The sequence below is a fragment of the Neovison vison genome, chromosome 2 (assembly GCF_020171115.1).
Source record: "Neovison vison isolate M4711 chromosome 2, ASM_NN_V1, whole genome shotgun sequence".
Taxonomy (NCBI): Eukaryota; Metazoa; Chordata; class Mammalia; order Carnivora; family Mustelidae; genus Neogale; species Neogale vison.
This window is the reverse complement of record NC_058092.1, coordinates 3,678,290-3,693,910: the sequence shown is the minus strand read 5'-3', so window position 1 is coordinate 3,693,910 and position 15,621 is coordinate 3,678,290. Positions and strand designations below refer to the sequence as shown.

The following is a 15,621-nucleotide window of genomic DNA, read 5'->3' as shown; positions in this document are numbered from 1 at the left end:
AGACCACTAGGTTAAACATCTACCACTAACTAAAATAATGAACAAACCTGGTCACAAGTATAATTCCGCTCCTCCTCTGCTTCTTCCTGCGTTTGTGTCCTCCAGCAGGGCCGGCCTCTCTCACCGGCTCATTCTGTCTCACTCATCCTTTCAGTGAACATTTACCGAGCTCCTCTGTCTACCCAGGAACACTAGCCCCGATCCTGTGAACTTACCCTTGAGGGGAAGTGGTAGATACTGATGATCAGAGGGAAATACAAATATTCGAGATATCCCATAAGTTTTGGCTAAGTGGATGTGGGGGCTGGTGTTATGATTATTTTGATGCTATTTCCTGTGTAGGTAAGGAGTGTAGTATGTTGTGTTTTCTTTCTTAAACAACTCTTGTGTTTTTCCTTTGACCAAGTAATTGTCTTTTGAAAAACATTTATATCTCCAGAGTCAGCCACTTTCCACTCTCGGCTGTGATTGACGGTGTTTCTTTGTTTCCAGACATTATGCTTCTACTGCTGTTTCTTAGTTTCTCAATTTTAGACATTATGTGTTGACTTCCAATAATGATAGGTGAGAACTTCAGCTCTCTGATACGCTCCCGCGCCCTTTAAAGAAACCACTCTGTTCCACTGCGCAGCCTTGGATTCAGGGACTGTTGCCAGAAGTGTGCAGCGCCGTGGGGTCTGGCTAGAGGACTGTAAAGCCCCAGGGAACTGGACAGGTCTGGGGAGGCCATGGAGAGGGAGGGGCTTGGGAAGCAACCCCATGCTGCTGTGTAAGAAATGCTGGGTTCACCCCCCGGCTGCACGTGTCTGAGTCTGACCCTGAAGCGCGATACCGGAGACCCTGAGAACGGACTGTGGATAGACCGCCAGCCCCGGCCCAGAGTTGCCCAGGGTGGATCACATGCAGGAGGGATCTGGATAGCACTGCGTGGGTTTGACAACCTGTAGAAAACCGGTTGGAAACTGTGGCCTGGACCCGCTGGGCTGATTCCTGATGACACGAAAATATCAACGTACTCCACAGGCTCTAAATGAGACTCAGAGTCTCTTGACATAATATTCACAATATCTGTGAAGAAATCTAAGTTTAATTGACATGCAAAGAACCAGGAAAATCTCAGCTTTCAGAGAAAAGACCCTCAACAGACACCAAAACATTCCATGTAAACGCTAATCAAAAGAAAACAGGAGTGGTTGTATCCACACCAGACAGAGTGGACTTTGGAGCAAAGGAAATTTCTAGGAATTAAGGATATTACAGATGATAAAAGAGGCAATTCACCAAGAAGAATGGCAGTCCTAAATGTGTGTGCATCTAACACAGAACTTCAAAATACATAAAGCAGAAATGAGTCGTAGAAGTGAAAGGGCAAACAGACAAGTTCCTGGTCATGGTTGGAGACTCCGGTGCCCTCTGAGCAAACCAGGGAACACGGAGAGAATCCCCGAGGACACGGAAGAACCAGACGACGTCGTGAACTGTGTGGACGGACATGACGTCTGTAGAGCCCACGCCTGACGGCAGCAGAGCACACGTTCTTGGCCAGCGCACAGGGAACACACAGGCAGACCACATCCTGGGCCATAAAACTTTCATAATTTCTAAGGAATTGTATTATGCAGGGTATGTTCCGAGTTCACAATAGAATTAAACCAGAAGTCAATAACAAAGATAAGAGTAAAAAGTACAGGCACTTGGAAAGCAAAGGATACATTTCTAAATAATCCCTAACTCAAAGAGGAAGCCTCAGGAAGAGATGGAGGAGGTTTGGACTGAACGAAAAGGAAAATACATTAAAAGGTGGAGAATGCAGCTGTCATGTGCTTCCAGGGAAATTGATAGCATTAAGTGTTTGTATTAGAACAGAAGAATGCCCTCCATTCAGTGATCTTCTCTTCCACCAGCAGGAGCAAGAGAAAGAACAACAAAATGACCCGAAAGCCAGTGGAAGAAAGTTGGGAATAAGGATGAAAAGCGGAAACAAATGAACTCGAAAACAGATAGTATAGAGACCACAGAGAACAAAAATAGAGAAAAATCAATGAAGCCAAAAGCTGATTCTTTGAAAGGATCAATAAAACTGATAAATGTCCAGCAAGAGCTACAACAAGGACCCAAATTGCTGGTGTTAGGAGTAGAAGCAGGACCATCTCTGCTGGCCCCACAGGTGTCAAGGGACCGCAGGGGAGCACGGTGAGCAACTCTGGGCCTGCTCATTTGGCGATTTCGATGAAGTGGATCGTTTTGTCTTAAGCCAGAAATTATCAGCACTCACCCGAGATGAAGTAGACAACCTGAGTAGTCCTTGGACTATTACAGAAGCGGAATCTGTGGTTAAAACACTTTTGAGAAAGCGATATCCAGGCCTAGTCACTGTAAATTCTACTGAGCGACTTGAAGAGAAAGGAGGAGTTTTATACAGACTCTCCCAGGAAATAGAAGGTTGCCAGCAATTCCCGACTCACGTAACGGGGCTGTGCTACCGCGTTGCTTTGATGACAGGACCAGAGACAGCGTATGGACGCCATTGACACGTGCCCCTCAGGGACACAGATGGAGAATCATCAGCAAAACCCTCGCAGATCGAATCCAGCCTATGGAAAGAAGACAACGCCATGACCAGGTGGAGGTTTGTCCCAGAAATGCAGGGCTGGTTTTGTTTTAAAAATGAATAAATATCATTCACCATAGTAATAGCCTAAAGAAGGTAAACTGTATAATCTTAACAATTAACACACAAGGCATTTGAAAAAATTCGACTTTGATTTTTGATGAAAGCTGTGAGCAAACTAGGAGTAGTAGAGAAGCCCTTCCTTCTGCCGGGGGACATCCACACAAACCTGTCAGTGAGCACCCGACTGGGCAGTGAGAGGTGGGGTGTCATCCCTTTAAGGTCAGGGACAAGAGAGGGGCATCCGCTCAGCATTCAGAATCTCATTCAGCATCGCACCCGAAGTCCTAGCCAGGGCATAAGGCAGGAAGACAGAAACGAAAGACACACAGATTGGAAAGGGAGAAATAGAGCTGTACTTGTTTGCCGATAGCATGATTGTCTGTGTGGAAAATCCCAAGGGATCTACAGAAAAACCTGCTAGAGTGAATTAGTGACTTCACTGAGGTTGCGGGAGACAACAGGAGATCAAGATAGAAAAATCATTCATTTCTGTATACTAGCAATGAAAAGTTGACCAGCAAAATTAAAAAAAAAAATCCAAACAGTATTACTTATAAAGCTCTTCCCCCGAAGAGAGAAATCTAATCACACGATGTTCCCGGGATCTGCCTGCTGGGAACTGTAGCCCGTTCCTGTGGCCGCACGCCACTGTTCTTGTGCTTCCTCTTGTCTTGGGTGAGATCGTAAATGGAGAGACGCAACATCTTCGTGGATGAGAAGATCCAACGTGATAAAGATATAAATTCTCCCCCAATTCATCTACAGATAATATAATTTTAATCGAAATCCCAGCAGGACTTTTTTTTTTTTTTTTTTTGGTCTGGATGTAGACAGACTGATCCTAAAATCTATACAGAAAGCACAGGAATCAGAAGGGTCCGGGCAGTGAAGCAGGAGGAATCGTGCCCCGCAGTCTGACCCTTAGAGTAAAGCTTCCGCAGCCCCCTGTGAAGAGCTGTTGGTGAGGGCTTGGCACAAGGGTCAGGGGAGCAGAGCGGAGAGTCTAGAAGTAAACCACGGCAGCCTGTAGAATGAACCCGATGCGCGCCAGTACCCAGCAGTCCTGGTCTTAGAGACATGAAGACTTTGGTTCCCCCGGAATCATGTACCCCAGGGTTTGTAACCGTCACGCTGAAAAGGGCCCGAAGGTGCTTGCGTGGGCGAAGGCATGAATCAAGCATGCGCGTCGGCAGGAAAAGGGACCGATGACAGATAACGTCCCACTGCTTGGATGAGTCCCGTCGGCACCGTGTGAAGTGCAGGAGGCCAGGCTCAAAAGTGATCTGTTTCGTGGTTCCGCGCCTCTGACGTCCTGGACAGACCAGGCTGCTGTGATGGAGATGAGCCCGTGACGGCGGGGCCAGGCCGGAGCAGCACGGGGCAGGGCTGGGGTGACGCGCTGCTCTGCGCCCTGACCGTGGTTGTGGCTACGTGTGTTAGACAGAGTGCTACGCCCACATTTAAAGGTCAGTTTTTTATAGCTTTGTTTAAAAACACGTGCAGAACTAGAGAATGTGATTTCTGCTTGTGTAAAAGCCTTCCGTGCTAACGTGGTCTTCTGGGGTGTTAATGCCACGGCTGACTGCTCAGGAAGTGACTTGGTCATAATCTAAGAACACGGGGCTTCAGCTGTCCCTGGGTTTACGTCGACTTTGGGCCAGGGGACCCACTTCTGGGTGTAACTTGGGAGCACTGATAAGGGGGGAGGCTGCCATCCCTCTCACTGTGTCTACCGTAGGTGAAGCAGGTGGAGTCAGGGACTGTCCAGTTCCAGTACTCGCTGAGCCCCGAGGAACACCTGGACACCACCACGGGCCTCGTGCACGGCTCCGAGGCAGAGCGGCAGCCCTCCAGGAGACCACCCACATCCCCCACAAGTAAGTGTTTGCAGAGGACTGACTTTTTGTGCACACAGCATGACTTCCATCTGTTCCCGAGAAGTACAAAGTCCAGTACAATAACATTTATCTGATAATCACACAGATTTGCTTTAATTTGGGTCCCATGGTTGAACTTCTGCTTAATAAGGAGGTGTGGAGTTGGATGGTGACAGCACATTGTCATCTGATTCTTTTTTTTTTTTTTTAAGATTTTATTTATTTATTTGACAGAGAGAAACCACAAGTAGATGGAGAGGCAGGCAGAGAGAGAGGGAAGCAGGCTCCCTGCTGAGCAGAAAGCCCGATGCAGGACTCAATCCCAGGACCCTGAGATCATGACCTGAGCCGAAGGCAGCGGCTTAACCCACCGAGCCACCCAGGCGCCCCTGTCATCTGATTCTTGCAGCTCTTGACCAGAGGCCTGTGGAAGGCTCTGCAGGTGACACCCAGTGGGGCGCGTGGCCTGGGGTCCTGCAGACACGGGCCCAGGAGTCAGAGCGTGGCTGAGATCCATGGCTGCCTGCTGTGTGTGTGTGGGGCCATTAATGTGCCGAACCTTTGTTGTTTTAAGGTGCTCCCCCCCGCCCCGGAAGCACTCTCCGAGAGTGGGGTGTCTGATCTCAGCTTGTGGCTTTGAAAAAGAGAGTGGGGACTCCCAGCAGAGGGACGTCCTTCCTGGGAGCAGGGCTGTCTCTGCATGGTGTAGGGGGTAAAGCAGCGCCGGTGGCCACTGGGCCTGCGTCCGGCTGGCTCAGCACCTGGAGGTCAGGGCCTCTTGGCTTCTGCCCAGGGACCCCGAAGCCAGCGTCTGACTGAGAACCCTACCTGTCGGGCCCCTGCAGGGCTGGCGTCAGAGGGGTGTTGGAGACATTCACTCTGCAGGGCCCTGAGCCCTGGCCTGAGTCTTCTAGAGATCGCTCCAGCTGAAAGAATGTTCTAGATCATAGGATTTGTCTCTTATTAGAAAGGTAGGGAATGGACTAATGTGTAGGGCGCAGAAGGGAGCTCTAGTCCTGGACTGTGTCCCTGACAGACGCTTCTCCGTCTCCGGCGACGCTTGCTGGTGTTTTGGCCGCAGGTCCCGGCTGCTGGAGCAGGGGCGCTAGTGGGTCTGGGGCTCGTTTGGGACAGATTTTTTATGAGTTGAGATTCTAGTTTATGGAAACTGGTCTTGTTGAATTTAATTTGACAGTGGAAGCAGTCCCTGTATGTCTTTGGTCTAGACCTTGATGCAGTGACACTGTCTTCATGGTCTTCTGGGGCTTCTGAGACGCCCAAACGTACTCAGGTACTAGACGGAGAGTCTGTTGCTTTGGGACAAACCACATCATTAAGGATTTTCCTTCTCTAAGAGGCAGTGCATTTGGTGGTTCTAGTGGTTCTTCTAGTTCACTGGGTAGCAGCCAGGATTCCAGTGTCTGCTGGTCACAGGCTTCCATCCGTAGCGCTGCTGGCTGGGGGCTGTAGCCAGGATTTCTGGGGAGTCCCTGCCGTGCGGGCAGAAGCCATGGGTTTTCGGACAGGGTCCATGCAGGGCGTTCCCAGGTTTCCTTGATAAAGTTGAATGCCTTAAGGCCATAAAGTACGTTATTTAAAAATACTGAACAAAGGGTGCAATTTATTTCCTACCCATTCTGTAATCTGGCATCTTTCCTTCCTTGACATATAGTTACATTTAAAAAATAAAACAAATAAGCTCTGAGAAGGGTAAATATGAAAGGCAGTGTCTCAGGTTATAAACACAGGTAAATGTTGTGATTAAATATTTCTCATGGAGTCACTCAGGACAGTGGTGAAGGGCAGTGAGCGTGGTTCATCCACGTCTGTGGGGAAGCCTGGGTAGTGGGAGTCCTGGGAGGACACGCCTGCTCAGCGAGCTGGGCAGGGGAGACAGAATGGCCTTTCCTGGACAGGAGTGTTCAAGGCTTTAGTTTACTGTGCGGTCCTGGTGGTAGAAATAAGCGGCTGGTTTGTGTGATGATGTCCTAATCATATTAATCCTAAGCAGTGATGGGATTGCCTTGTTGCTTAGCTGCCTCAGGCCTGCATCAGCTGCTCCGGTGGGCTGTGGCTCAGCAGTCCACCAGGTTGGGTCTTTCTTTTCCAGTGGCCTTGACCTCTGGTGTGTGCAGACCTGGGATTAAAACCCAGCCTGCCGCTCCCTCTGCTTGCCAGAATTATCCAGTAATTGATTTTTATTTTTTCTTTTTAAAAAATATTTCACTGGGGCACCTGGTTGGCTTAGTGGGTTAAAGCCTCTGCCTTCGGCTCAGGTCATGATCCTGGGGTCCTGGGATTGAGCCCCACATCGGGCTTTCTGCTCAGCAGGGAGCCTGCTTCCTCCTCTCTCTCTGTCTGGCTCTCTGCATACTTGTGATCTCTGTCAAATAAATAAAATATTTTAAAGAACATTTTATTTATTTATTTACTTGAGAGAGTGCTTGTGTGCACGCATCAAAGGGCGGGGAGCAGCAGAGGGAGAAGCAGACTCCCTGTAGAGCAGGGAGCCCGGTGTAGGACTCAATCCCAGGATCCTGGGCTCGTGACCTGAGCCAAAACCAAGAGTCAGACACTTAAGGGACTAAGCCACCAGATGCCCTAATTCTCCTTCAGTTTTAATTGGGTAATGTTAATCCTAATTTGGGTTGTATTTTCTTGCTTTTTATTGTGTTACAGATATTGTGAATTTTCTTTTATCGAGTGTTAAATACTTTTGTATTTGATAAATACTCTTGAGCTTTGGAAACAGTTTGATCCTTTCAGATCTTGCTCCTAAGGTCTGTTAGGTGGGACTAGATCAGCTTTTAGTCTAGGGCTAACTATTCCCCTTTGCCTCCTTCTGTCTCCGGAGTTACAAGGTGTGCCGTCTGCCTGTGCAGTGGGCCTGCTTCTGGCCCCAGGTGAACATCCGGGGTCTTCCAGGGACTCTTGCCCAGCACTGGGTGCTGTCCTGATCAGTCACCTGCCAGATTACAGGGAGCTCTCTGTAAGTGACCGGAGTGCTCCTTCTGTGCACCTTGTCCTGTCTGGCGCTTGGCCCTGCAAACTGGAGCTTCCTCGGCTTTCTCAGACCCTCAGCTCTGTCTTCTCCTTCAGGGGTCCCCTGTGCCCTGTCTCTCTGTGCCGGGACCTGCAGACCCACTAACTGCAGTAAGCAGGGACAGCTGCAGGACTCACTTCTCTTGTTTCCTGCCCCTCAGGATCTCTGTCCTTTGTTGCCTGAATTCTATTGTCTTGAAACCTGTTGTTTCATATATTTTGTCAGTTTAAAAAAATTTGTTTCAGATGCATTTGTTTCTGGTCACTGCGTCGTGTTGGCTGGAGGTAGGTGTCTTTGCCTCCTGTGAGCGGTTTCTGGGCTGCTGGAACCCTGCACTGCAGGGCTGGTAGTCCAAGGGTTCTGGACGTTTTCCCGGCTGCTCTGTGCTACTGTGACTCACTAGACGCGGCGTGTGTTTTCGTGACTTTGAGCTGGGCTCATGCTCTCTGCTGGAGTATATCTCCCTTGTGCACTGCATTTACTTTACTTCGAGATAGAGTCTTTTTTTTTTTTTAAATTAAAAAATCCCGTGGTTGAGAACAGTGAAGGCAATTCTAAAGACAGAAAGAGGCTTCACCTTTCCTGATTTGTAGGTGTGCGGAGTTCCGGTAGCCGGAACAGCGCGGCGGAGATAGAGACGGACACAGTACCGAGTGTGACAGACGGCAGGTTATAGGAGTGTGTGGCTTTGCAGCTGTTGTTGTAACAAATTACCATAAGCGTAAAATGGCTTAAAACAGTATGAACTTACTGTCATGCAGTTCTGGAAGTCAGCGGTCCGACATGGGTCTCACAGGCTAGTGAAGAGGTCTTGGTGGGGCTGGTTCCTTCTGGAGGCTCCAGGGCGGACTCTGTCTTCTTTCCAGCCTCTAGTGGCTCCTGCGTCCTTTGGCCCCTTTCTCCCTCTTCAGAGGCATTGGGCAGTTTCCCGATCTCTCTGTGATCCTGACCCTGCTGCCTCCCCATCAATTATAAGGACGCGGGGATTGCGTTGGGCCTGCAAAGTGGAGGCCCAGTTTTGGCCCGGACACTGATCATCCGGGCCGTCCCCCTGGGAACAGCCAGTCACTGGCGTGCAACACCATCACACTGACGGGTTCCGGGGACTAGGATATGGGTATTTCTGGGGTAGGGAGCATTGTTCTGCTCACCGCCGGGAGCAGGGACCGCCCGATCACACGTAACTGTGCGGGAATGCTGGTCCATAAGGAACATATAGAATTAGATCCTAATTTCATATCATGTGCAAAAATAAACGTAGGTGGATTATGAAGCAAAACTTTAGAAGTGATAGAAAACTCTAGAATTAGAAGATTAGAAAGAAGAAAGATGATAGGAATAGCTGCTCCAAATCAATTAGAAATAATGGAAATGGGATAGAAAAATGGGCAAAGCACACGAACAGGGGATTTCCATGGAAGAAGCCAGGTGGCCGGAGAGCGCGGGACGGGCTCCGTGTCGCCGGTGACTGGAGAAGTGCACCGCACAGGGAGGAGTCATTTCATGCCCCCGACGCCCGCTCCCGGCCCGGAGAAGTGTGGTCTCATGGCACGGGGTTCACGCGGGCGCTCGTGGGCAGGCGGCTCTAGCCACGCCGGCCGGAGTGCTGCCCGGGCGGCCGCTTTGAGGGGCCGTTTCGTCATCTCTGCTTCATGCCCTGGGACTCGGGTGCTGGTCCTAGACGCCCGTGGGGAGCGGCTGGCTCTCTGCGCGGCGGCCTGCCCGCACCTCTGCGGGACGGGAGGACGAGCTGCTGTGACTGGACGGCCGGCGCCGCACAGCGGACAGGGTGAGCCACGGGGGTCTTGGTGTGTCCTCAGGGATGAATCTTCAAGACCATGTGTGCAGGGAGCTTTTAAGAAATTTTTTATTTTTAAAGATTTTATTTATTTATTAGAGAGAGAGCACATCCATGAGCAGCACGAGCCGGCCTGAGCAGGGGGAGGGGCGGAGCCCTCAGTGAGCAGGAGCCCGACCCGGGTCTTGATCCCAGGACCCCGGGATCATGACCGGAGCCCAAGGCAGATGCTTAACGTACTGAGGCACCCGGGCGCCTAAAAGGAGATCCGTTTTCAAAAGAGACTGTAGGGGTGCCTGGGGGGCTCCCTGGGCTCCTGGCTCAGCGGGGAGTCCCCCTGTCCTGCCCCTGCCCAACCTGCTTGTGCTCACACACACGCACACACACACTCTCTCTCTCTCTCAAATAAATAAACAAAATCTTAAAAAAAAAAAAAGACAACAAGCAAACTACCAAATATTTTAGAGCCAAAAGAATGTACCAGGCGGGTGTGAGGTGTGGATACGGGGAAACTGCGTATCTGGGGCAGGGAGGATATGGGAGTTCTCTGTCCTTTGTGCTCAGTACTGGTGTGAATGTAGGACTGCCCTCACAATAAGTCTATTGAAGAAAAGAAAGGGATGGAGGGAGGACTTGTGGGGAACTCGGTAGTTCTGCCTGTCTTGATTTGACTCACTCGCGTTGAGGACTTCTGTCTCAGCCTCCAGGATCGGGCTTCATCTGTGGCAGAGTCAGCGGACTTCCAGCCAGATGGTAAATGTTTCAGCCTTTATGGGCCGGTTGCCCTGCTGCCGCTCCTCCTCTCCCGAGCCGTCGAGTGAGCTCGGCTGGGTTATGGTGCAAGTTTGTTCACAAGCCCAAGCCGTGGGCTGAATCTGGCAGGTGGGCCGGAACCAGCAGGCCCCTGGTCAATGGCTTTCTTTCCTGTCCTGTTTTACCAGGTTTTGGCATTGGGAGTGTGCTAGTTTTGCAAAATGCGTGTCTAGTTCAGGCTCTCTAGAGAAACAGAACCAGTGGGCTACCCCGTAGGAAGAGATTTATTATAAGAAATTGGTTCACGCCTTCTGTGGAGGCTGAGAAGAGGCCCAGGCAAGCTGCTGTGTAATTAGTCCCAGTCCAGAGGCCTGGGAGCCGGGGAAACCCGCCATGCAGGTTTCCGTCTGGGTCTGAAGGCCCCAGAGCAGGAGCGCCGAGGGCAGGAGACGATGGGCATCCCAGCTCCATGGGCAGGCAGAAGGGGCCCAGTCCCTCCTTCCCCCACTCTTTGGTTTTACTCAACAGATGCGGTGATATCCACCCACACTGCACAGGGCAGACTGCTTCCTTCAGTCGGGTTACTCAGATCGTAACTTCTGCAGGAGTCACCTGCACAGAGACCCCCAGAGTGATGGTCGGCCCCGTGTCTGGGCCCCTGTGATCCATCTCATCCACTCGACACAAGAAATTCACCGTCACAGTGAGAATGCCTTCTGTATGTTTCTGGGCTTTGAAATGGTTTCAGCAAAAGGCAGGACCTGTTTCTTGCAGGTTTGATGAAACTTACCTATAAAACCATCAGGAACTCTGTGCCTTTGGAAAGGATTTTCTGACAGCGTTAATCTTGAAAACAACCAAGGCTATTGAGGAGCCATTGGGTCTGTTCCAGAATAGCAGGTGCAGACGTGCGGACCATGGTGACCCCGAGAACGAGGAGACCAGGGGAGGAGGAGGCTGCGGGGCGGTTCTGAGCAGACGTTCACTGGAGTAAAAGACGGCTCCGGGTGGCGGCTTCCCATGGGCTGCAGGCCCCTGCCGGTCCCCGGTGTGGGCAGGTGGGGTAGGGGCACCCTGCCGACCCCCGCTCCCTCTCCCACCTCGATGGGGTTTCCTTGGTTTGTTTTCATAATCTTTAAGTTTCTGTTATGATTTATGGCTTTTTAGGCTTTCCGTCTCCGCTCATGGTAACTTTGGGGATACCTGCTCTGTAGAAGAACGGTTAATTTCATTTTGTTTACTAAGATCCTGGGATAAACTTGTATCTAACATGAAAATCCCAATTTCTGTCTCTGCGTATGGATTCCCTTTGTCGTTCTCGATCTTTGGGCGAGTCCTTCTCTTGGTCAGACTTAGCGGAGGTGTCTGCCTCGCATCCTCTGGCAGGAGTCCGCTCTCCGTTTCCTTTATTGGTTCTCGTGCTGTTTCCAGGTTTCTGATTGTGTCTTTAATTTTAATCTAATCAGTTATAATTTAATACGACTTTGCCTTCATTAATATGCTCCTCTTTTTTTTTAAGTTTGAAAGAAGTCGAATGCTTAGCACATTTCCACTTGTCTGTTTCATAGAGACATTTAAGTTCCTGTGGTTTCCGTCTGAGAACCTCTTTGACTAGGTTTTGAGCTGTGGGGGTCTTATTTCCTACATTATTGGTTTCAGTTTCTATTTCCCTTTGACCTTGAATTTAGAAGTGAAAAATAACAGCCTCGCCTCCAAGTATCCACCCCGACCCCCTCTTACTGGGCTTGAGCGCCCCGCGTGGGCGTGTCCCTCGCCTCGCGGCTCTCAGGAGCTCTTGTGTTCGCTTCATCCCCGTCGTTTGTTCCTGCGTCTCCTCCCCCCGCTGCCCGGGGAGCGAGTCAGGTCTGCCACGGTGACAGATAAGCGCCAGATCCCACCGATATAAAACAGAATGGCTTGTCTCTGGCTCTCCCTCCACATCCACCGCCGGTCGTGGTCACAGACGGCAGGTGTCGTCTGAGTTCTGCCGGCCACGGCGCCACAAAGAAAGGGACACGTCAGGGGAGCCTGCCCCACGGTCCCAGAAGCGACACGCAGGACTCCTCCTGACACTCAGGAGCCAGCTGAGTGTCCACGCCCCGTGGAAGGGCTGGCAGGCGGCCTCACTGGTGCCCCGGACGGTGCAGAGGTGCAGACCTGTGGTGCGGGCACTTGTTCGACACTGAGCACTGTGCCAGGAGCATCTCGTGACTGGGTGTGTCCTCTTTCTGCTGCCCACCTGGGTCCCAGCTCAGGAAAGCACTCAGCACATTTGCAGAGCTGATGTGAGGCTGGGCTGTGTCCTGGCTTTCGAGTTCTGTCTGTCTGTCTGTCTGCCTCCCATACCCGGTCCCCTCACCATCAAGTTCTCTTGTTAGCTTCCTTCCAGGAAGAGTTTCTCCTCATGGCGACCCTGGCTCTGAGGTTCCCCTCATGTGTTCAGGGGTTCCCCACACGCTCTGTTGTATCCCTTCCCCCCTGCGGTTAAGAGCTGGGAGGGCGCTGCTCTCGGAGGGGAGCGTGGGGTCAGAGTGGGGGAGCGGCAGGGCATGGACCGAGGGCCCGGCCTCTGGACGCCGAGTCCCTGGCTGCTCCCCTGCATGCTGCTGCTTCTGTGTGGGTGGTACCCTGGCTTCGGCCAGCTTTCCCCGCATCTGGAGAGGTTGGAGCGGGTGGATCTTGGTAGTCCCCGCCCCTCTCTGCTGTGTGAGCAGGACAGGGACCGGTGAGAGCTGGCCTGTTCCCCGGAAGCCCGCTGCCTCCAGCTCCACATGGGCAGCTGGGCAGAGCGGTGCCCCCGGGAGGCTGGATGTTCTTGAGCTCCGAGGTGTGCTGTGGAGGTTCAGGGGGAAGGGACACCTTCCCCTGGAGACTGCGCTCTGGGCTTCAGATGGGTCCCGCTAGCCGGCAGGACAACATCTGATGACCGGGTGAGGCTGTGTCTTCCCCATGCGAAGCTCGGCAGACAGGTCGCTGGAGGGATGGGGATCTGGCACAGACATCACGTGTTCCCACTGCCCTTCGGGGGCCGGTGGGTCTGCATGGGTGGAGCAGACAGCACTTGCTTTATTTAATCTGGATTTACTGCCGCGTTCATGTCACATTGATGTCATCGCCTTCATCCCAGGTTTGCTCGTGTTTAACTGGCAATGGGAAGTTTCCCTCCTTCGATATTTTACCAACTCACACGGTTCTGTTAGAAATCTCGGTGGCACGCAGCTGTCACGTTAAGTGAGGGACTTCGGCTCTTTGCCATGAATTACCTTTTTTATGTTCCCTTAGAATGAGGAGGGAGCAGAGGCCCACGCCTCACCCTGCAGGAAGGAGTGCGCGGAGCCACTAGAGGGCGCTCGTCGGTGTTCTGAAACTTGGAATTTCCCTGACCTGTTTGTTTCTTCTCGGTGGCTCTGGTGGGGTCAGACGTCCCTGTGTTTGCTTTGTAGATTTGGAAAACAGCTGTGTGGCCGGGGTCGCGGGAAATGCGTCACCACAGTGTTTCTGGAGTGCCCTGACTCAGGTTCCTGGCGTGGTTGTAACCTTCCTTATGTCCACGCTGCGGGGACGTCCTGTCTGATGGGAGGCTCCTGGCCCCGGGTTGTGTCCCCCAGGCGGTCGTACAGGAGGGCTTTGGGCTTTCTGGCAGGAGCCACATGAATGGGTGGATTTAAGGAGATGCGTGTGCCCTGCTGGAGGCCGTCAGTGGTGCTCAGATGGGGGACGGGTCGCTGCTGTGGCCAGCCCTTGAAGGCGACTACAGCCTTGGGCTTCGGTCACCGTGTTCCCTGGTCCTCTGGGGCCTGGTCAGCTGAGACAGGGCCCCGTGTGGATCTTGGCTTTAGCACCGCTGGCAGCAGGGTGGACAGAACCGTGACACCTTTGCTGTGACGCTCCCTTGTCAGCAGCCGGAACCTGCGTCTTCCCTGTGCCCTCTCTGCTTAGGGAACACCTGGGTACGGTGCCAGCCTGCATCCCTTGCACCGCAGAGCTCGGCCACTCGCACAAGTCGCGTGAGTTCTCAGGTGCTGAGGTGCACGTTGGATCCTGGGTGCTAACTTGGCAACACTCTGGCGACTGCTGGCACAGACGGCCGTGGGATTTTGGGACCTTAGGTGAGCTCAGGACACATATCCCTTGCTGCCCCGACTGCCCGGCCTGCCCGAGCTGTAGGTGGCCGCCGTGGCGGGCTTGGGCAGCTGCAGGTGTGGACGCCATGGGCCGGCCTGGGTTCGTTCCTGTGCAAGTGCAGCCCCTCCCCAGTGGCTCCCCCGGGCAGGCTGGGCCACCTGTGCTCTGTGCTCCTGCAGCACCGAGACCCACTGCGCCCCCGCACTGCACCGTCTGCCCCGCTATCTCTGCACAGATCATGCCCATTTCCCCCATTGCCTGGGGTTGGAACCTCAGGGAGAAGGGCTTTTTATCCCCAAGTAATTAGAAATAAGGGCCTTTCAAAAGGGTTTGCCCTATGAATTCCTAGTGTCTGAAGAACCATTAAGTATTAATTAATGCTTTATTTTCAAAGCCCAGTGGGACACTTATTGTCCCCGTTTTTCTTTAAATCATGGCAGTTTTGTCTTTAGTGGTGATGACCCCCTTCTCCTCCCTGCCTTTTGATGCCAGCTGTTCCCCCCTCCGTGTAACATCGCCGACCCCTCCCTCCCGGCGCCAGGCCTGAGCCAAGCAGCCGCCGCCTCTGCCAGTGAAGGGCGGACCCTGCAGCGGGTCACAGGCGGGTCTGCGCCGCTGGACAGCGTTTCCCTCTGTGAACACCCCTCCTCAGGCCCGCCTGCTGACTCCTGTCCTCAGTTTCCCCCAGAATGCACAGCTGTGTTTGAGGAAAGCGTTCCCAGGAGGACAGCTTGCATTTTGGGATAAAGGGCTTCGGCGCTACCTGCTACCCAGGTCTGGGCTGTGGTTGGTGATGGGCAGGAAGGTGGCTGCGTTGTGGGCCCCCAGCGTCTCTGGGGAAGCCTCTGTCCCGTCCAGCCTGGAGGACGTCTGCATGAAGCCCGCCCCTGGTCTCCTGGTTACCTGTGTGCTTGTCTTTCTACCTTTCTGTGGCCCTGTGCAGCCCCCTCTCCAGAGCCGCCGTCGGGGCCGTGTGGGCCGCTCAGAGTTGTGCGATCCCGCACGTGCGTCCTCCGGCAGAGAAAGCGCCTGGACCCAGATCTTTGTGTGACCAGCGGGACGTGGACGGCGCAGGTGTCAGTGGTGGCGGTTTGGGTTTCTAGAAGCCAAACTGGCAGAGGGAGCCTTGCTTCTGTTGAGCTTCTGTTGATGGTGATTTTCAGTGCGTTGAGGCTCCCAGGGAGTAACCGAGTGTCAGGGCGGGTCGGTCTTTAGACAGGGGGTGGCCCTGCTGTGGCAGGAGCTGCGAACTTCCCCTTGGTCTCAAGCCGGCGGTGGGGACGCTGTCCGTGTGGCACTTAGCCCCGGTGGTGGGGGAACCACCGATGTAGTCCCTTCCCGCTGTTCTCGG

General features: G+C 52.8%; 1 protein-coding gene across 1 annotated transcript in view; it reads left to right on the top strand.

Annotated features, from left to right (window-relative positions):
• NPHP4 (nephrocystin 4) overlaps positions 1 to 15,621 on the top strand; it is a 105,713-nt gene that overhangs the window by 50,646 nt on the left and 39,446 nt on the right. Inside the window, exon 14 of the mRNA XM_044237000.1 lies at positions 4,413 to 4,551. Within this exon, the coding sequence (XP_044092935.1) occupies positions 4,413 to 4,551 (139 nt within the window). The remainder of the gene's footprint in view (positions 1 to 4,412; positions 4,552 to 15,621) is intronic.